The 22348-nt window shown below is 36.2% G+C and overlaps 1 protein-coding gene across 4 annotated transcripts in view; it reads right to left on the bottom strand.

Moving 5' to 3' along the window:
- The window catches only part of septin12 (septin 12), a 72990-nt gene that overhangs the window by 24338 nt on the left and 26304 nt on the right, over positions 1–22348 (bottom strand). The window contains exons 1-2 of one of the 4 annotated variants that reach the window (XM_067381896.1): positions 15866–15916; positions 1674–1928 (exon numbers count right to left, since the gene is read on the bottom strand). In XM_067381896.1, the coding sequence (XP_067237997.1) occupies positions 1674–1884 (211 nt within the window). In that variant the 5' untranslated portion in view covers positions 1885–1928; positions 15866–15916. Of the gene's footprint in view, positions 1–1673; positions 1929–8211; positions 8473–10470; positions 10594–15865; positions 15917–22348 lie in introns of those variants that run through there. The other 3 variants (XM_067381895.1, XM_067381894.1, XM_067381892.1) reach the window with 3 other exon arrangements.

Below are 22348 nucleotides of genomic sequence, written 5' to 3'. Positions count from 1 at the left end.
CAGTTAATAACAGCAAGCCCTGCTGGGCCGGCAGAGTACAGCCCTAGTAGGTAACCTGGCATAAAATCTGTGACTTTTAAAAAGACTTGAACAGTTCAAAGTGCCCTTACTGGACAAAACCACTGTATTCTCAAGAAATTCATTCAAATAATATTATTTTGTTTTTTTCTTTGTAATTAAGGTGAAATATCAAATATTCACAATAAAGATAATAGCATCTCTGATTTAAAGATTTGTAGTAAAGTTTGATTCATTTCTGTGAATTAGTTTAAACTGATTTGTTATCATCAAAAAACAAAACAAAACAAATAATCAAAAGAAAAAAAAAAGAAAAGAAAATATTTTTTATTAACGTGCGTTCGCTGATAATGTTTACATGCAAGTAAAAGCCTAAATTAAATCTTTTCTTCATAACAAGCGATCAATTCTCTTTTTTGGATTAAATCGCTCGATTCATATGGATTAGTTTTCCGATCTCTTTATGAAGTTTTTGAAGCGTCAAAAGTGGTAGTTACAAAGGCAGTCGATGGAAGGAAATCTGACATCAAAAAGATCTTCATTTGTCTTCCGAAGATGAACAAAAGTCTTACGGGTGTGGAACGACATGAGGGTGAGTAATTAATGACAGAATTTTCATTTTTGGGGTGAACTAACCCTTTAAATATCACGGAGTACAAGATTCCTCTTTTCAATTCCAAAGCACTGCACAATCTCGCACCCTCATATCTCCCTGACTTGCTTCACATTTATATTCCCACCCACACACTTAGATCTTCTTCAACTGTTTCCCTTGTTATACCTCCTGTTCGTTTAACCACTATGGGGTCCAGAACATGCTGCTCCTCATCTCTGGTACTCTCTTCCACAATTCGTACACGAAAGTGATTGTCTTTCTACTTTTAAATCACATCTTAAAACTCATCTTTTTAAATAAGCTTTTCCTGATTAATTTTAATTAATGGGTTATCTTAATGTTGAACAGATGTTGCTTTGATTTAACTGCTGTCTTGTATTTTATGACTGTCATTAAGTTGTAAGGTGTCCTTGAGTTGAAAGGTGCCTCTAAATAAAATGCATTTTGATTATTATTACTCACACTATCGGCTAAGAAGAGTGCCTAAGTACACAAATTTGTGATGCACCAACAGTCTCTGAAAAGAGCTGAGTTTAAACCTTCCCCTAACAGTCAATGGCTCCATTTCCCCTTCACCTGCTTGTGTTTCCTGTTCTAGACTGAAATATATAGACTGAACAGTCTTCCTGCACCCTTCTGCCACTTTGAACCATACTCAGCCCTTGTTGCTCTGTGATTTTACACAGAGCTTTTTACCTTATTTGACGCTTCAAGTCTGTTCTATTTTCATCGTAGTCTTGGCTAAAACACTCCTATCTCAACAAAGCTCATTAGTCAGAAACTACCCAAGTTGAAGTTCACACTTTGAGAACAGAAAAAAACAAGAGGTGTAAAGATATTTAGGCTGAGCAGTTATGCATGCCATTTGAAATTGAAAGTTTCAGTGTGGTTAAGAAATCAGCTCTGAAGGTTTTGCTTTTTTTAAGGGCCTGATATTCTTCTGTTCAAATATAAACTGGACGTATCCTGTTTAAAAAAAAAAAAAAAAAAAAAATACTGTTCAAAAGTTCAATTTAAATCAGACCAATGTTCCACTTACCAACCACCATGATATTAAATTCAAAGCCAGCCTTCATGGTTTTGCGTCTCATCTGGTCCAAGACTGCCTCAATGCCGACATATCCGAATAGATCTCTGCCCTTGATAATGCCTTGTGTGTCAGATTCACTGAGGCATGGCAGAGGATGTTCTATCTCCACCACTCTCTCCTCCACCTCCCTCTCCTCCATGACCTCCTTCTCCTCCTCCATCCGGACAGGTGGCTCCAGATCCAGGCCCTGCTCTTGTGCTGTGTCTGCCAAGAGAAAGAGAGAGAGACCCACAAGTTGACATACAGGAAACTCATGTGTTTTATTAAAGAGTAGTCTAATTAAAGTTTGGTCTTGAATGAGTCCTTACAGTTTGTGTCTGAGACACTTTAGTGATGTAATGTCTCATAGACTGTCGGTCTGATGTGCATTGCGGGCATCCTTCTGAAGTCTAAATATAATAGGACACTACGGCACTTTGGCAATGTGCAAGGCATTAAATGAAATCAAATTTAAATGTTTTGAAATCATTGAATCAAATTTAAAAATATTTTTTATGTGTAAATACCTAAAGAACGTAATTTAAATGATTACATTTACATTTAATGTTGTTTTAGTATTATATACTATTATAGTATTTGCTAATATTTTGACTGAGCTTTTATTTTTATACATTCAGTTTTCATTTTCATTTTAGTTTACATTTTAGTAATTTTGTTGTGTGCTTTCGCCATTTTCATTAGTTTTTTTATATTTCTATTTAGCTTTAATTAATTTTTATTTCAGTTTTAGTTTACTTACACTTACTTCAGTTAGTTGCCAAAATAACATTTCTAATTTTCATTTAAGTATTTTAAGTTAAGTTGTTCATCTAATATTTATGTTTTATTTAATTTCAGCTTTATTAACAGAAATTGTATTTATTTATTTTTTTTGTGTGTGAAAATGTTGGCAAGAAATTAGAAATCTGAACTTCTGGGGAAGCAAAAAAAGGCCCTGGACCAGGTTAGGTAATTTTCCTATTCTATTTTCATTATCCAATGCCCACACTTTCAGACGTTATGTGCATAGCATAAGACACAATTCACTGCTGCAATTAATTTGAGGAAGAGATGTTCATTTTTTGCCAGGTTTGTTTATGAGCCACCATGAGAGCTGTGCGCTGTGAGCATGCTCAGAGCATGCAGGTGGAAATTAATGCACATTATGACTGACAGGAGGCAAATGTAGGTGAGGCACAGATCGATTCAGGCGGGGATTTAAAATAATGAGGATGAAGAATTGAGAATTGTCTGTAATTGTGCTTCCATCCTGGCCTGAAATGAGGCGTTAGATTCATTTGTTAACGTTTAATATATGGGTCATGAAGAGGTCGATTTTATCTTAAGGTTTACACAACATTCACAGAATAGAAATATGGAAAGTACTCTCAATGTGCATTGAACTTTATGCAGCATAGTGCAAAAAAAAAAAAAAAAAAAACAGAAAAGAAATGTGTTTTCTGCCTGTGCATCAGTTTGTTCAGCTCAATTGCGTTCACTTGCGAGAGCGGCCAACACAAAGACAGCAGTTCACACGGCACTGGTTAACTACTGAGGCACAGACACCTGTCAGCTGGCTCGGCCAGAGGATGCATCAGCGGGTGGTGGATAGTGTTACAGGACTAATGTTTGTCTTATCCCTGTACTGTAGTTTGTACAATTGCCATCTTGAGACAGCTCCATTTTATAAGAGGATTGGTAACAATCCCCCCTGATAACCTCTGAAGTTGTCTTGTTGGAGAAAACACTCCAGTCACATTGTTCAAAACAAAATCAAGATCAAATTACCTTCACAAGTACTCATTTGAATTGAATGTGACATTTAGATGTGTCCATTTTCATTTCGTTGTATTTAATTAGGGGACCACAACTTAAATAAATGCATGGTTGCAAGTTAAAAATTCTAATTTAATGTTTTAATTAAATCTTGTAAGTTGCAAACATTATTTTTTTGAGTTCTATTGACATAATAATGTCGATCATTACATCAACTTAATATCATTTGTAATTTAAACTAATTTCTGTGTTAACTGACTTAAAAAAATTAAGTTGTAGTAACATAATAAAATTGACTTGACAACCTTGGAAATTAGTTAGTGGATTTCTAGTTCCCATGCTTTGCATAGGAATGGACTGTTGAAATTAAGTGCTATTTTGTGTGTTTTTTAGTGAAGGGAAAGACGTGTTAGTGTTTAATGCTGTTATGTTTGACATTCTGTAATGTTGAAGTTTTTGTGGTTACTATTGTGCTGAAGAGTAGATACATAAAGTACCATTGAATATAAGCAATGACCACACTAATGCCAGTGACAAGTAATGTCGCGATCCAGGCAACCTGTAACCTGTGTTTTTCCAACCTTCTACCCGTGAAAGTGCACTGGAACGGCAGTCAAATCCGTGACTTCCCACCCGTGAACTCATACCAGATGTACTCCCAGTTCCACGCTTTGACGTCACATAATCCGCGAAACAACAATGGCAGCTAGTTTTCAGTCCATTGAGTGCAAGAATAAATTAATACCAAACACATTTTCAAATATACAAATAACGTAAAATAAAAAGGTATAAGAGCTTCTCTTGCCTTATGCACCATTTTTCCTCCTCCGTTTCCCTCAAATAGGCAAAGAGTAAGCACCTTTGGTGACAGAAATTATGTAAATGAGCATAAGCCCAGTACGGTCTGCCATGCTGGTTTGTTTACATCTAGCTACCACAATTCCTTGCGCTCAGGCAGTTTGGGCGAGACTTGCCTGGAATGCTACAAAGTCGTGAGTTGTGGTTTGAAGTCATGACTTACGGACTCAATAACATTCCTGGAACGCAGCATAATACCTTACTTGTTCATTAAATATCCATGTTAAATATGTTGTGTTAGCATATGCTATAATAGCTGTTGATTTGAAATAGATAAGATTAACTGGTTCCAGGGCTACAACTCTGGTACAATTTAATTTTTTTGAGTAATCAACTTAAGCTAAATTGAGTTAGTGGAACCTAATAATTTGTAGCATAAACACAAATTTTTGTTGGTAGAACATAAATTCACTAATAAATAAATAACAAAGTTGTTATAACAAAAAAAATACATTTTGAGTATATATATATATATATATATATATATATATATATATATATATATATATATATATATATATATATATATATATATATATATATATATATATATATATATATATATATATATATATATATATATAAATTGTTGTATTTCAATTTAATTCCATTTTAATTCATCCTTAAGTTGAAATGGTAACAAAACTTGGATAGCTTGAACTTGAAACAGCACAACAATATCCACTAAAGCTTGTGGGAATAAAGAGTATTACATGCAATCTTATGACAATCTCAAGAATATAAGAAGGGAACATCTCAAATATGAGAAGACGAGTTGTATTACATTGCAAAGACCACAGCTGCTTTCACACCCATATACAAAGTATGCAAGTATGTGTTAAAATCAGCTCATTTGTGTATGAAAACATGGAAATGTAAAATGATCCACAGGAAATGCCAAGTCTACTATCCTTTATTATGCATTGCTAATGGCAGTGACTGTGAACTGCACCCAACATGACATCACAGATGCTATGATTGCTTCATATACATGAGTGTGCCATATTAACAGGTCAACAAAATGCAATTAACACAAGTATGCCAATACACCATAATAATAGGATTATCTTAAAGGGATAGTTCACTAAAAATTTACTCACTTTCATGTTGTTCCAAAGCTGTTTTTGCCCATGAAATGAAAACCATGGGGTCCAAAAAAAAAAAAAAAAAACCTCCCAAAAAACATTGAAGCCCTTTGACTTTCCTTGTATGGAAACAAAACACAACGCTGATAATTTTTTGGTGAACCAACCCTTTAATACAAGCGACACCATGAGTTTACAACTAATATGATTATATGATCATGCACCTCAGGCAAAAATGTTAAGTTTCTTGGTATCAGTAACTTTTAGAAGACGAACATTGTGAAAGTGTTGATGTGTTGTTGCCAGAGGCTGCAAAGGTGCTCACCTCACCTCTTTCTCACGACTACTTAAGACTTTCTCATGCTGTGGCTTTGGCCTGGTCACAAACCTGAGGCTTGCTGAATCACACTGTCAAATTATATCAGTTTAAGATCTGAGAAATCATACATTACTTGCAGCAGGTGATAAATGTTCATTTCAGTGAGTCAAGAGCTATATGCAGTAAATCAGCATGCAGCACGTGCTGCGATTGATCAGACAGAACCGTCGTGAACTAAGGAGCCCGTCTGCTGGTCCAGATGACTTAATCAGCTATAAATATACTGTACGTCCTCCAACCACCAAAATGGAACTAATCCTGGGCTTCTTACTGCCTACCTGGCTTCACATCCAAGCAATTCATCCAGCACCTGAGGATCTTTGCACGACTTGAGGCAATGCAAGTGAATTTCTGGCTTTGAACTTTGTGTAATTTTAAAAGTATGTGTTGTCACTGTTGAGCGCGTAAAGTTTGAAGTAAAAAGGAGAAGAGACAACCAGACTCTAGACTGACAGATTTACTTATTTGATGCGGTCTGAAAACTGCCTGCACACTAATAGAAGCTGACAAATAGAGCCATGCTCAGAGATAGAGAGGGTAGACACACTGTCTTCCAGAGGCTTGAGAAAAGCAAACAGAGAGGAAAAAGGGTTAGAAAGTAAGAAAGAAGTTGGAACTTCTTAATAAAAGCCTTGCATATTGTGTCCAAATAAAAGCAGATCTGTTCCTGGGTTTGCTCAGTGTCTGTTCTTGCTCTTTAATAAAACTGTTCACAGATGTGGCCCATCTTCACTTGACATGATCAAGAAACACAGCAGCACGCAGCAAGAAAACACAAATCATTCTTACTTGGTACAAAAAAGAATCTCAGATATGGTATAAAACAATGTTCCCCCAAAAAATGTTTGCATTTGTCCCCCTACAACCCCATCATTAAAGCTTGAGTACTCCATCACTGACACCAAACCATAAATTTGTTAATTTTATCTCTCATCATTTGATTGGCTGAGACCTGAGCAAATACATCTATATATTTCAATTAAACTTCAGACTTTTATGAACTGCATTAAAAGCTTTTGAAATATGGTTTATATGCCTATATATAAAGGAAGAAAATAAATTGTAAATGCCAAGATGATCTACAACTAAATGTGTGGTGTAAACACACCAATGCCCAATGTGGCCATAAAAAGACCTATAGCAGGAAACTGGCAAACACAAACACACACACTTGTATACGTGGTTTATGGGGACTCTCCATAAACATAATGGTTTTTAATATGTACAAACAAAATTATATCCCCCTACATTACCCCTACCCCTAAACCTCCCCATCACAGAAAACTGTCTGCATTTTTTCACGGACCCAGGAGGTGTCCTCATAAACCATGTTTACGTTGTAATACCTATGTCATTATACACATTTGTGTCCTCATAAACCATGTGAACAAGAACACACAAACACCTAATGTGTCACATACGTTTTCCCTTGAGTATCACAAAGACCAACAGAGCCATAAAAGAAAGAATGCAGAGCATCCATTTTACACTTTAATGATGTTCAGTTCTGTTGTGCTAAATGCTAAATGCTAACATCTGATCTACAGCTCAAAATAATGGAAGTTGTATGCCACTTTTGCCTCATAACCTCTTCCCATATGGGAATTATCATCATAATATAATTTCAAATGGTTTTAAACCACAGCAATATCTCTGAGAAACACACTGTATTTGGCAGAGAATGAAAAGGAGAGGAAAATAAAACGATCAAATAGCACATGTCAATATGAAGCATTGATAATGTCTATAAATGTTTCCAAGGCCTGTGTTGTCTTTTATGTGGCTCTGTACAAATCTCTGTTTTGCTTAATTTAGCTAAGACTAAGTGAAGGAATATTTACAAGTAATCAATCCCAGTACCACGTAAAAGACATTTTATCCATGCTAGTCAACAATACCACAAAAAATACCTTACATCTGAACCTCATCATGGAGCCATTTTGGACTCCTGGGCTCTCTACATCAACTTCCTGTTTATTTTCATCACAAATTACTAAAACTTCAAAAGTTTACTTCTAAAATGTTGCACACAAGAGGAAATGACTCAAACGATTTCATATGAGAGAGCAAGCATTTCATTATACTTGCTGCAAATGGCAAACATGCCTGTTGCATCTTGAAAAAGGGTAACCAATAACCATAACCAAGCTTCAAACATCAGAGTGTGTCAACCCTCAGTTCCTTCCTGCCAGAATATATCTCAAATTTCAAAAATAGAGCAAAACAAGCTAACTTTGAAGATATCTTTTTTTTTTTTTTTTAAATGATGTCTTCTCAAGCAGCCATGAGACTCTCCCCTCCCCCTTTTGGCATAGTTGAAGTGCTCCATTGCTCTTGGTTCCATTGTTATCAGAAGGGCAGTGAAGCTGAGACACATGTAAAGCCCATGTGATAAAAAAAATACTCTTACCTTCTCTCATTCACAAAGCTCTGTCCACACCACTCTCCCAACTGAAGACCCAGCGGCCCACACCAGGCAGTCCGCAACTGTGATGTACCTCAAGAATTGTCCCTAAACTTCTGCTTTGTGCTCTGTGTAACTGCCCATGCACTTCTCCCCCTCTCTCTGTGTCTCTCTCCCTCACTATGGAGAAAGAGCGCAGGGGTAACGGCTAAAGCTGCTCACACTCATTCACATGCAGATCGGCAAGAAGCTTCCACTAATCCAAAAGAGGACTTCTCCCATCCACCCCTCCTCCTCCTCCCACTGCATCTCTCTACTGCCTCTCTCAAACTCATTTGCACACGAGTGGGGCTGCTGTCAGTCGGCCGGCCCAGACTCCCCTGCTGACCACACAATGAGGAAAATATGTAATTGACCCATAAAATCAATTAGGAGAAATTGTATTGCTTGTTTGAATAGTCGGCATCCACAGACTCGCTCATCTGAGAGAAAGAGAAAAGCAAATCGCGGCTACTCGTTCAGTGCAAATTTCTGTGCTGGTAATAAGTGCCTTTCTGTGCTGTCATGCTGGGTTGCTCGGGTGTGGATTGCTAATAAAAGACATGGTAATGGTCAATCAGATGTGAGTGGTTTTTATACTGACAGAGAGCTTGTATTTTACCATTTACGGAAAAGCAGCATTGGAGTTTAAGTGCATGGATACATATTAGTGCGCAGCAAGCGTGATATCACTGGATAATAATATCGGTATTATGTCGCTTTTTATTTGAACGGTTATAATTTTAGCTGCTCTTTAAAACTATATATTCAAAACTGCTCATTCCACCTAGACAGGCTTTGGGGGAAAGCATTTGTTTGAAAAACTCAGTGAATTTAAAGGGACAGTTCACTTAAAAATGAAAATTCAATTACCCATGTGTTGCCTTGTTTTCTTACATGGAAGGAGACATTTAATTGACAAAAAACATACTCTCTTTTATGATGACAAGACTGAATTTTAACCTGTTATTCATTTATAAGCCAGTTGGCATGACCACTGAGTCAGCGGGATGAACGTGTAGAAAATCTTCCAATGAATGAATAAATGAATCATTCAGGCCAAATGTGAACTGGAACAAATGATTCACTAACTCACTACTTCTTGCATCTAGAGCATATGCCAAGATTTTCAGTGAATAACTTCAATTTTGGTCTTTCCCCTCACACCAAACCCTCGTACTGCTTGATATATAGTGCATGGACAATTTTGAGATACTTTTTTTTTTTTTTTTTTACATTTTGTAGCTTGAAAACCCCAGTGCCAATTTACTTTCAATGTACTGAAAAGAGTGGCCAGGACATTCTTCAAAAAAATCATCTTTGCCTTTTAAGAAAGAAAAAAGTGTCAAAGGCTTTGAATGGCATGCAGTTGAGTAATTAATGACATTATGCAGTGCTTGGACAACTTTTAAAACACTTTTATGGTGTTTTCTGTCATTTTGTAGCTTGACAAGTCCCCAATCACCTTCATTGTACTGAAAAAATGTGGCCAGAAAATTCTTCAAAAAAATCAGCTTCCCGTTTTAAGGAAGGAGGAGTTACATAGGTTTGGTTCGACATGCGAGTGAGTAAAACAAATGACAGAATTTTCATTTTTGCGTGAACTATCCCTTTAAGGACTCCCCTGTGGATCTGTTTAAACATGAGGAGGTGTGAAGCATCTCTGCACAGTTTCACTGAGGAAGTGTGTTTTTCTCACCCTCAAGTTGTCTGACTGACTTATCACACAATCTGAGTGTTTAGTCTTTATGCTCTCCATAAAATGGTCCACCTCATATAAATTAAATTCAAGGAGACCAAACAAATACATCCATGTAAGGATGGGCCTTTTTTCCAAACAGCTAGCCATGAGAGAGTGTGAATGCGCCTGTGCGTGAAAGAGAATGTGTGTGTGTGTCTGTGTGTGTAGGTCCAGCCCATGCTGAGACTCTGTAAGGATGGTTTTATGTTTGAATCACAATAATGTTCCTTTGTTTGGAACTCAATAGATGCCTGATGTAAGATGGTGAGGCCCCAAAACAACACATTCACACTTCCACTCAAAAGACACCAGCCAAAAACTAAACCACAACATGTACTTACAGCTCTCCCAGCTCAATACAACAGAACTCGCAAACCACAACCGATTTCATTCAAATGACAGCTAGTTAAGCAGATTACACAAACCAGAAACATTCCAGAGGAGAGATTGATATAGTGAAATATTAACAGAAATCAGTCTTTTACCTTAGCAGTTAAGTAGGATCCTGGAGCAGTTGCCAGGCCCCATGTGCTGTCAGAGAGTAAATTGCAAACTGCTCAGGATGTCAGTTACGAGAATGTGTGAGTCTATGCGTGTCTGTGTGTGTGTATGAGAGGGTGTGTCATAGCATAACCACAGACAGCACTCCGAGGGTGATGCATTTCCTTGCCTTTGGGCCTCTCTCTTCCTGGTTGTATTTTAACTAGTTTTATGCCACACAAAAGAAAGGCAGTTTCTCCAGCTCTGTTATCACCATGGATACCTAAATAAGAGTGTTTCTCAAGAGTGGGATGGATGTTTATCCATTTTCCTTATGTCATCAGCACAAGTCTCTGTTAAAATCCCACCCTTGAGATACAGGGAAATGTCTTTCACAATCCCAGGCAGGTAAAGTAGAAAAATGGAAATGCAATCCTTGTGAATTGAATACAATCTGCTGGGATGCATGAATGGAAATACAGTACGGAATGAACTAAAAGAGGTTGCGGAAGGTTCCAGAAGAGGTAAATTCCCATCCCACAGTGTCTAACACACACACACACACACACTACATGTGCCTGCAGCATATCGCCACACAGCGCATCTCTGCTGTTTTGGGAATTCTCTCTTCGCCGCTGACAGGAAAAAGCATTTTGATTAATGTGGCAATCGGAAAATGACCTTTGCATGCGGCGAGAGCTGTCTATTTTACATTCAATATTTAATCATTTGATAAAGTATAGAACAAGCCCAATGACAGCAATTCATCACTTTCATCTAAAAGCCTTTTGCAAAGCTCAGAGCCACATGCAGGGTCTGTATGCTCCGCTGCGTCTACAGCTAATTAACTGACTGAGGTTTGTTAATGGAGTTTCCTACAAAGTGCTCTCCACCGCCACATCGTTCTGGTCATTCCAGGTCATTATCTGATGACTAATGCATCTTTTCTCTTCGAATCCACACACTCTGGACATCTCTGCATGATAAGCTACACTAACAATAAATCTGAGCCACTTATTGTGACAAGGATTGATAAGAACAAACCCAAAAAAATGTGCAAAGTAAGTGACTTTTTTTAAGTAACATAATTTCATAACACCTGGCTTATCTAAAATGACAATTCACCCAAAAATGAAAATTCTGTCATTATTTAGTCACCTTCATGTTGTTCCAAACTTGTAGGACTTTCATTCTTCTGTGACACAAAAAAGAAGATAATTTGATTTTTTTTTTTAAATCATATAATGTCAATGGGGTCCAAAAATAATATTGTATGGACAAATAACAAAACAAAAAACCCCCCACATTTTTAAATAAACTAAGGAAGAAAGATCATAACATGATAAATTAATTATCAAATTTTCATTTTTAGGTAAACTATGTTTTTAATTTCATAAAATCTTTGGCTGCAGAAACAGAGGTTATCTAAACAAACCTGCTGATTTCTACGGATGTTGATATGGTTGAGCGAAAAGGCAAGAGAGGAAGAGGAAGAGAGGGGGAGGAAGTATGCGTTTGCTGTGTCACAAGGGACAGTGAATTGCCACTAAATGTCTCTATTACCGCTCCTCTTTAATTAAAAGCACATGTACGCACAGACACTGTCAGTTCATTCATACTGTTGCCAGGGTAACCTCCCCAAAGAGACTGGAAGTATCGAGTAATAGCGGAGATCTCTCGAGACACACTGTGAGAAAGCTTCAGCTTCTTTTCTTCAGCTTTGCTTGTGTGGGATTCAAGGGGCAAATTCAATTAAAGCATCTTAACCTCATCCTAATCCAAGCATACTTAAAAGGACATGGCAGACGGAAGAGACAGATTCCCGAAGTATGACCCTGTCCTTTGGTGCCTTCTCAGTTTCTTCCACACACAGAGGGAGGGACAGGTGAGGACATAGCAGGAGGACAGTGGCAAGCTACCAGACATCTGTTAGAGCGTCTTCTAAACTGAGCTGATGCACAGCTGGACTTTCTGCTGAGAACTTATCAGAAGAGAAGATCAGAAGTGCACAACAAGATTCAACTGAATTTGAACAAGGCCCTAAAAAAGGTTCCTCTAGATAGCATCTGGTCAAAGTACATGTAGTATGCAATTAAAACTTAATTTTAGCATTAGATACCATACTTTATACTGTATATTGTGCATAATGTTTATATAGTGTATATTCACTGTAATATTATGCCTGTCTCATATATATATGTTAGCTGAGCAATGTTAACTACTAAGCTAAATAAACCAAGCCACAAATCAGCCAAATAATTGGATTTAATCAGTTAGATACCTTAATAATCTGGCTTGGATTACTACAGACCAAATGACTACCAAACTAAACATCCAACTGACTAATGAAGTAAAATAAACTAAACAACAAACCATCAAAATGACAAATAACTGAATCACTGGACTGGTCAGACCCCTTAATAATCTGTCTTAAACCCGGGACACACTGCATGATTTTTGGCTGTCCCAGACGAAAGATTGCCATTGTGAAACAATCGTGGCGATTTCTGTGATCGTGGCTCTTAATCAGTGGTCCTATGTTGTACAGTAAGAGAGGTTCAAAGATGGCTGTTTTCCCGGTCTTGCGACCAAAGACAGCCTACGATAATTTTCTAACAGTGTATCGGTTTCATCAGCCAATGAAAATGCGACATGAAATCAACGCAATATGGCGCTAAAACTGAAAAACTGCTTATCTCAATCTTATTTCCCTTCTTCTCTCACCACTTCCTTTTTTCAGCACACATAAAAACTACAACTGCTAAAGTGTGATTCAACATGATCTTTTTATTTACCACTAGCACATGCTGATGATGTTTTATTATTCTATAGAAACTTGCATCGTAGCCTACGATTCAACAAGTGTCATCATCACACAATCGACATGCATGTCGTATCCAAGTTTAATAGATCCGTGTCACACAGTGTGATTTGTAATGATCTTATAGGGTTGCTAAAATCTTGCAGTGTATTCCGGGATTTACATTACCAACAACTAACTAACTAAAAACCAACTGACTAACTAAACACTGACCTGACTAACTAACCAACTGGTTTGAATCATGGACTGGTCAGACCCCTTAAAAATCTGTCTTTCATAACTAACTAACTAACTAACTAACTAACTAACTAACTAACTAACTAACTAACTAACTAACTAACTAACTAACTAACTAACTAACTAACTAACATTAAACTGATTAACTAACCAACTGGTTTGAATCATGGACTGGTCAGACCCCTTAATAATCTGTCTTTCATAACTAACTAACTAACTAACTAACTAACTAACTAAACATTAAACTGATTAACTAACCAACTGGTTTGAATCATGGACTGGTCAGACCCCTTAATAATCTGTCTTTCATAACTAACTAACTAACTAACTAACTAACTAACTAAACATTAAACTGATTAACTAACCAACTGGTTTGAATCATGGACTGGTCAGACCCCTTAATAATCTGTCTTTCATAACTAACTAACTAACTAACTAACTAACTAACTAACTAACTAACTAACTAATTAACTAAACATTAAACTGATTAACTAACCAACTGGTTTGAATCATGGACTGATCAGGCCCCTTAATAATATGTTTTACATAACTAACTAACTAACTAACTAACTAACTAACTAACATTAAACTGATTAACTAACCAACTGTTTTGAATCATGGACTGGTCAGACCCCTTAATAATCTGTCTTTCATAACTAACTAACTAACTAACTAAACATTAAACTGATTAACTAACCAACTGGTTTGAATCATGGACTGGTCAGACCCCTTAATAATATGTTTTACATAACTAACTAACTAACTAACTAACTAACTAACTAACTAACTAACTAACTAACTAACTAACTAACTAACTAACTAACTAACTAACTAACTAACTAACATTAAACTGATTAACTAACCAACTGTTTTGAATCATGGACTGGTCAGACCCCTTAATAATCTGTCTTTCATAACTAACTAACTAACTAACTAACTAACTAACTAACTAACTAACTAACTAACTAATTAATTAAACATTAAACTGATTAACTAACCAACTGGTTTGAATCATGGACTGGTCAGGCCCCTTAATAATATGTTTTACATAACTAACTAACTAACTAACTAACTAACTAACTAAACATTAAACTGATTAACTAACCAACTGGTTTGAATCATGGACTGGTCAGACCCCTTAATAATCTGTCTTTCATAACTAACTAACTAACTAACTAACTAACTAACTAACTAACTAACTAATTAATTAAACATTAAACTGATTAACTAACCAACTGGTTTGAATCATGGACTGGTCAGGCCCCTTAATAATATGTTTTACATAACTAACTAACTAACTAACTAACTAACTAACATTAAACTGATTAACTAACCAACTGTTTTGAATCATGGACTGGTCAGACCCCTTAATAATCTGTCTTTCATAACTAACTAACTAACTAACTAACTAAACATTAAGCTGATTAACTAACCAACTGGTTTGAATCATGGACTGGTCAGACCCCTTAATAATATGTTTTACATAACTAACTAACTAACTAACTAACTAACTAACTAACTAACTAACTAACTAACTAACTAACTAACTAACTAACTAACTAAACATTAAACTGATTAACTAACCAACTGGTTTGAATCATGGACTGGCCAAACCCCTTAATAATCTGGCTTGGATTACTAACTACAAACCAACTGACTGAAAAACTAAACATCCAACTGACTAATGAACTAAAATAAACTAAACAACAAACCATCCAAATGACAACTAACCCAATCACTGGACTGGCCAGATCCCTTCATGATCTGTCTTACATTACTAACACATTACTAACTACCAACCAACCAACCAACCAACCAACTAAAAAACAACAACTGACTAACTAAACATGAAAATGAATAACTAACCAACTGGCCTGAATCATGGACTGGTCAAACCCTTTAATAATCTGGCTTGGATTACTACCTATATCAAACTGACTAACCAACTAAACTAAACAACTAACTAACTCACTGGTTACTAAATCATGGTCAGACTATAATAATTTAGCTTGAATTGCTAACTAACTAACTGAATGAATGACTAACTACACATAAAACTGACAAACCAACCAAACTGACAAACTAAACTAAACAACAAACCAACCTGCCTACTTATCTACCCATTGTAGGTAAACTATATTAAGTAAAAGAGTTCAACTGCAGTTCATTTACAGTCATCATAGATCAAGGCTGTCGTTGTCTGACAGTGACCTGTTGATCTGAGGGAGTCACTATACACTATGACAGTCATGCGTAAAGTGTCCTTCACATCAAACCGATTTGAGGTGAACTTAGTAACAGCTGGTGATTAAGCTTAATCAGGATGACAAAGAGCAACTTACCTTCAAAAGTGCACAAAGAGCTGTTGCGTCCTGCCCTGACAGCTGCTGCTTCTGATAGGGCACAATTTCCAAAAGGAACAAAAATGATTGCATACAGTACAAGAACACCCACGCACACAAACGCCTCCACACACTTCTCTTTTTTCACTTTCTATTTTGCTTTCTTTCCATTAACATTCACACATGGATTTTTGCCAAGAGGATGTATTTAGGAGAAACAAACACATGATCAACACTTGCTTTCATATTCTCTCTCTCTGTATTTGTGTTTGTGTCATGGCCTATAATAGTATTAGTTGCACTAACATTTTTCAGTCTTTATAAATATACCTGCATTATCTTAATATACCTACTGGCATTCAGAAAAATATATCAATAAACACAAGGTGACTTCATAATTACTACTACTAACTATGGACCGCCTGCTCCCTAGAGTGACTTCGAATCGAATCCAGTTTGATAATATAATAGCTGACTCTTTAGCCTTGGTTCAAGATGGCTCACCATGCTGGTATCATTAGAGCAGAGCATGTTTTCACAACATATAAGGCTCTACTGAGTCTCATTTCATTCTTAGGGCAGGATGCAGTTGTTCTTTGGGAGGGACGACCCTTCCAGGAAGCCCTGTCATGCTGTCCAAAAGGAAATCACCTTTCCCCTCTCCCCCTCATCCGGGCTGGGGAAAATGTGGGTCCAGAAGGCTCAGAACTTTGACCTTCTACACTAGATATATAACAAAATGTTTTAGGACTCATGGATGAAACATTGGCATTGTGATTTGATGGGTTTTTGAAACATTTTTTTTAAACTCTGTTTTTTTTTTTTTTTTTTTTTTACACAAAGCAAATTAAAAGAAAAAATCTGCCAAATCAGTAGCCTAATAAAGGCATACATGGAGCAGGTTGCAGGTTGCCCATTATGAGGGTGGCCATGTTGAAATCACATGACCAATAGCCTCCATATTCCCCCAGTTATTGGTCACACACGCTAGTTGAATGAATTAATCACAATCGACTGCAAATAGTGCAAAACATAAAAAAAAAAGGCCATTTATTAACCCCACCTAAAAATTCCCAAATTCTATACAAATAAACTATATATAAATCTCTAGAAAATCTACAAAAGTGGAAGTGGTTCGAAAAGGGGATAAGTCACAGTTCTCTTTTTTCTAATGTTTTCAAATTAAATCTGAAAGTTAAACTTAAAAAGTTATTTTAAAATCTCAAATAGTGTTTTACTAACATGCCAACTCCAAGAAGGCCTCTGCCAGGAATGTAGAGTCCCATCGTAGCGAGTGTCAACACGTAAACACCCAACAGGTCGGGGCGAGAGACTCAGCACGTCGCTTAGAGCCGAAGAAAAACATTCAGATGAAGACTGCAACACCCCTGCCCAGAGCAAAGGCTGGTCACATAGAAACAACAGTAGCATCTAGTAATGTTTTTCCTAATTGGGCCGCCCTCTAATTTGCCTTCAGTGAAAGTAGTTTTGCAGTTTTATGGTGTTATATTAATTGACAGATTACACAGACTATTTGAACGTTCAAAAATGCCTTTGTCACAGTGCTGGGTTTATTAATTAACAGCAAAAAATAAAAAAAATAAAAAATAAAAAAGTGATCAAAATTGTAAAAATAATAAAAAATATTATTGAACATAAATTACCATTAAAGGATTAGTCAACTTTCAGATGAAAATTAGCCCAAGCTTTACTCACCCTCAAGCCAACCTAGGTATATATGACTTTCTTCTTTCTGATGAACACAATCTGAGATATATTAAGAAAGACTGAAGGGACTGCAGATGAAAATTAGCCAGAATGGCTAAATCTGGCACATTTACATAAGAGACTTGTTTCTTGTGTTAATTAATGTGCATTGTCCTCTTTTAAAAATAAATGAAATGAAATGAAAATGAAATATCCTGACGCATCCAAGCTTTATAATGGCACTGAGTGGGATCAATGAGTATGAGCTGATCCACATCCATCCACATCCATCCATCATAAATGTACTCCACACAGCTACGGGGGGTTAATAAAGGCCTTCTGAAGTGAAGCGATGTGTTTGTGTAAAAAAATCCATATTATGAAGTAAAATATCTACCTTCCACCAGACCACCTTCCATATTCTACTTACGAAGAAAGTGTAAAACCCTCGCAGTTCAAAAAGCTTACGCTACGTCCTACGACTTCCCTATTCAACTTACAGAAAAAGCTTAACTGATGCGACGCCAGTTCCGTTGTTTTTTCATAAGTTGAATACGGAAGGCGATATGGGTATTTTTTCTTTACACAAATGCATCGCTTCGCTTCAGAATGCCTTTATTAACCCCCTGGAGCCATGTAGAGTCTGATGGATGGATGTGGATGGAGACACTTTCTTCAGCTCATACTTGTTGATCCCACTCACTGCCATTATAAAGCTTGGATGCGTCAGGATATTTATTCATATTTCTCCGATTGTGTTTATCAGAAAGAAGAAAGTCATATACACTTAGGATGGCTTGAGGGTGAGTAAAGCTTGGGCTAATTTTCATTTTAAAAGTGAACTAATCCTTTAAACACCTAAAAAATTATAAAAGATAAAAAAATGAATAATACAATAAATTAATACACAAATCAAATATATATTAATATATAAAATATAAATAACCTATATAAAATAATAATATAATATAATATAAATAGTATGCATCCCGCCACATCACATCAGAGATAATAAGTCAAATAAGCAATAAGTCATATGCACCAACCAAAATATACCCAGATAAGCTAAAAAGAACAGAGCCACAGTTCCCTAGTACCCTAAGGTGATCGCCCTTTCTTTTCCACCCTTTCCCCTCTTTTGACCCCCCATTAGTGACACAAGGTCTCATTTGTACCCTTAATCTGTGCTAATGTGTAAGTTAACCCACTAATTTGCAGAGGAAAATAGATGAAGGGAACAGCATTCCAGATGAGCTGCCTTGCCAGATCAGCATTTCACAATCCCACCCTTATCCTATGATGTGGAGTGGGGTTTGCGTAGGGGTCACTAGAGATCGGGCATCTATATGGGATCAAAGGAGATTCGACCAACATGGTGCTTAACACCAACGAGAATGAGAACTCCTGTTTGCTCCAGCTGAGTTAGTATGTAGAACATGCGCTCCTGGCCTGATAAAAATCATGCTCTCTCTCTCTTTTCTGCTCCAGGCACTCGGGAATAATTGACTCTTAATTATTGTTTTTGTGCGATCAGAGTCTTGTATAAAGTGAAATAAGAACAAATCAGCATCTTTCAGTATGGCGTATAAATTCCTGCAAAAAAGAGCAACACTCTCAAAACGGCGTGCGTGAAGAGCTGATTACAGCTTTTTGAAAACGTATTAGCATCGCTCTAAAAGAATGTGAGAAAGCATGTTTTCACTCGAGTGAGTAAATGAATCTTTTAGAATAAAGGATTTCAATCAGTTGGGGTAATCTGACATGAGAATGCTGCTACCCCCTAGTGGTTGATCTGATAACTGCTGGATCAAACAAAGGTAGGCACTGCAGTTTCATGAAGGGAGAACCTGTATGCCAGAATTGCAGCAGATGAAAAGGAAAAATTACAATCCATCCATCAAACTATCCATTTTCTCTTTAAACAGTTACTATCCAAAGCGGGGTAGGTCAATCTCAATGAATATGTCATAAGAGAATGAGATTGCGTTGCTGTTGTAAGAGCATGACTGGAATGAGAGAGAGAGAGAGAGAAAGAGAGAGAGAGTATATCACAGACACTTCAGTAGTATGTCAGACTGATACTTTTACTGCTCAGGGATGCTTATATATTATATATATATATATATATATATATATACACACACACTATTTCTCACCTTTTTGTTCACCACGATATAGAGATGTAAAAATATAATTAATATGCAGCTCATACAGAAAATGACTAGTGATATTATTTATTATTTATTTGTGGGGCTTACATTAAAAATTGCTAGGTGGTGTAACTGTTCAGGGAATACAAGTCTCAATGAAAAGCTAAAATGGAAATAATAATAATAATAATAATATTTTTTTCTGATTTGTTTTTCCTGGGGAAGAGATAAATTAATACTTATATTCAGTAAATTCACATTAAATTAATCAAAAGTTTCTCTTAAATTGATAAAAATTTCTATTCTTAATAAATGGTGTTCTTATGACCTTTCTATTCATCCAAGAATCCTGATAATATGTTTCAGTTTCCAAAAAGAAAAACTGTTTTCAACTTGGATAATCATAACAAATGTTTCTTGGCCACTGACACTGAAGACTGGAGAAATGATGCTGAAAATTCAGCTTTGCCAACAGAGGAATAAATTACATAAGAGCTTTCAAAAAAAAAAAAAAATAAATAAATAAATAAATAAATAAATAAATAAATATATATATATATATATATATATATATATATATATATATATATATATATATATATATATATATATATATATATATATATATATATATATATATATATATATATATATATATATATATATATATATATATATATAAAAAAATAAAAATCATACGACCTCAAATGTTTGAACAGTAGTGTGTAATAAAGACTATAATTTTATGCCGTGCATGACTCCATTTTTACTTTGAAATACATTTTTAAAAATAACTGTTTTTTAGATGCAAGGAAAATATTTCATTAAAAATGTCAGGTTGAATACCCATCATATAAAAATTAGAGTTTGTAGAAAATTTTAAAAAATACTATTAAAAATCCATAAAATCCATAAAACATGCACACAAAGATTACATTTCAAGACTTTTTTTTTTTTTTAAAAGTCATCATCCCAGACATCCTTATTCGTCACTGACCCTTACATGCTAATATATATATATATATATATATATATATATATATATATATATATATATATATATATATATATATATATATATATATATATATATATATATATATATATATATATATATATATATTATATATACACACATATATACATACAATAAATATACACACACACACACACACACACACACACACACACACACACACACACACCTCCAAACATATGCATGTAAGCTCACTCACATACATTTCTACACGTACACGCCGGACCCCACAATACACCACCACGGAGCACAGCGGTATCCGTCTCCCACATTTCCTCTCCTCTAGAAAGGTTAGAGACGTTTAGAAAGCAGAATTTTGGCACCCCCGGCTACGCTGTTTGATCCTGACACGTTGAAAAGAGGGTGTGATTTGTCCTGTAGTTGAGAGCACATCTGCTGTCTGACCTATATTTCCTGTTCTTTACGCAACTGATTGGAAAGACCACAGGGAAACGCGATGAGCAGGCAGCATCATGTTCCCAAAGTGAACATATCAGCGAGTCCGTGTGTGCTCATGTCAAAAGTCTGCATGTACACCCGTGTGTGTGTGGCGGAAAGGGGGAGTTCATGTATGTTAATGCGTGTTTGAGCACAAACGCTTGCCTTGCCTTCCAGGTCGGCTAGAAAAGTCATTACATAAAGCCGCTGTCTTTCCACAAGCCATAACTCTGGCTCTTTTGTATCAGTCTTGCCACTATTACAAGTCCAGCCTTGCACCGTTTCCCCTGGGTTTGTTTGTTGGTGGAGCTGAGACAAATTGCCATGCCTACAGGCGCTAAACCATACTGTGGGAATACTGATGGTCCTGGCCTTTACACAGAGTACTGCTTCCAGACCAGACACCGTATCAGGTATCCTGCAGGAAAATCTTATCCAAACTCTGCTTCTAATAACATGTCTGTTGCACACGGTTAATTACCCCATCACAGCTGCACGCTACAGCACTGAGTCAACAAGACAGCCAGAAAAATGGCTGAAATTCTCCTGGGATCAGAGTCCAGCTATTGAAGCTGTAGGCACTAGGTGTGGCTAGTACCTGGTTAGGGTGTTTTTCTACCTTCTCTACCCTTAAAAATGAAGGTTAGTAATTTGGCATCTATGGTTCCATGAAGAACCTTTAAGATCCATTAAACCTTTTTATTGCACAAAAGGTTCTAAAAATGGTATTATTAGTTATTATTTTCACTAAAAAATGGTTCTTTTAAGAGGTTTTCACCCAAAGGATCTTTTGCTGTATGTAGACAAAATGGTGGAAGGGATGCGTCATTCATAATTTAATTGAGAAACCCTTTTAAATTTCAATTCAAATTCTGAATTTAAACAGAGGTAACAAACAGAATGCAGAATTGCAATTTAAATTTAAAAGTACAAATAAAATGGAAAGAAGCTAAAAACTATGCTGAACTAAATTTTAAAGGTGAGGTACGTAGTTTTTCAAAAGCACTGTTGGACATTGTTCATATCTGAAATCATCCCAAACAAAACCACCCCTCTCTTCATTGCTCCGCCTCCAAAACTCACCCTCCAATCCTAACCACCCTGCTCCAAGTCAGTCTCGAACCCCGGCCCGTCCACTTCTGGCGTGTGAAG

This window comes from Chanodichthys erythropterus, chromosome 3, assembly GCF_024489055.1.
Source record: "Chanodichthys erythropterus isolate Z2021 chromosome 3, ASM2448905v1, whole genome shotgun sequence".
Classification (NCBI taxonomy): domain Eukaryota; kingdom Metazoa; phylum Chordata; class Actinopteri; order Cypriniformes; family Xenocyprididae; genus Chanodichthys; species Chanodichthys erythropterus.
This window is presented reverse-complemented; position numbering and strand designations above follow the sequence as displayed.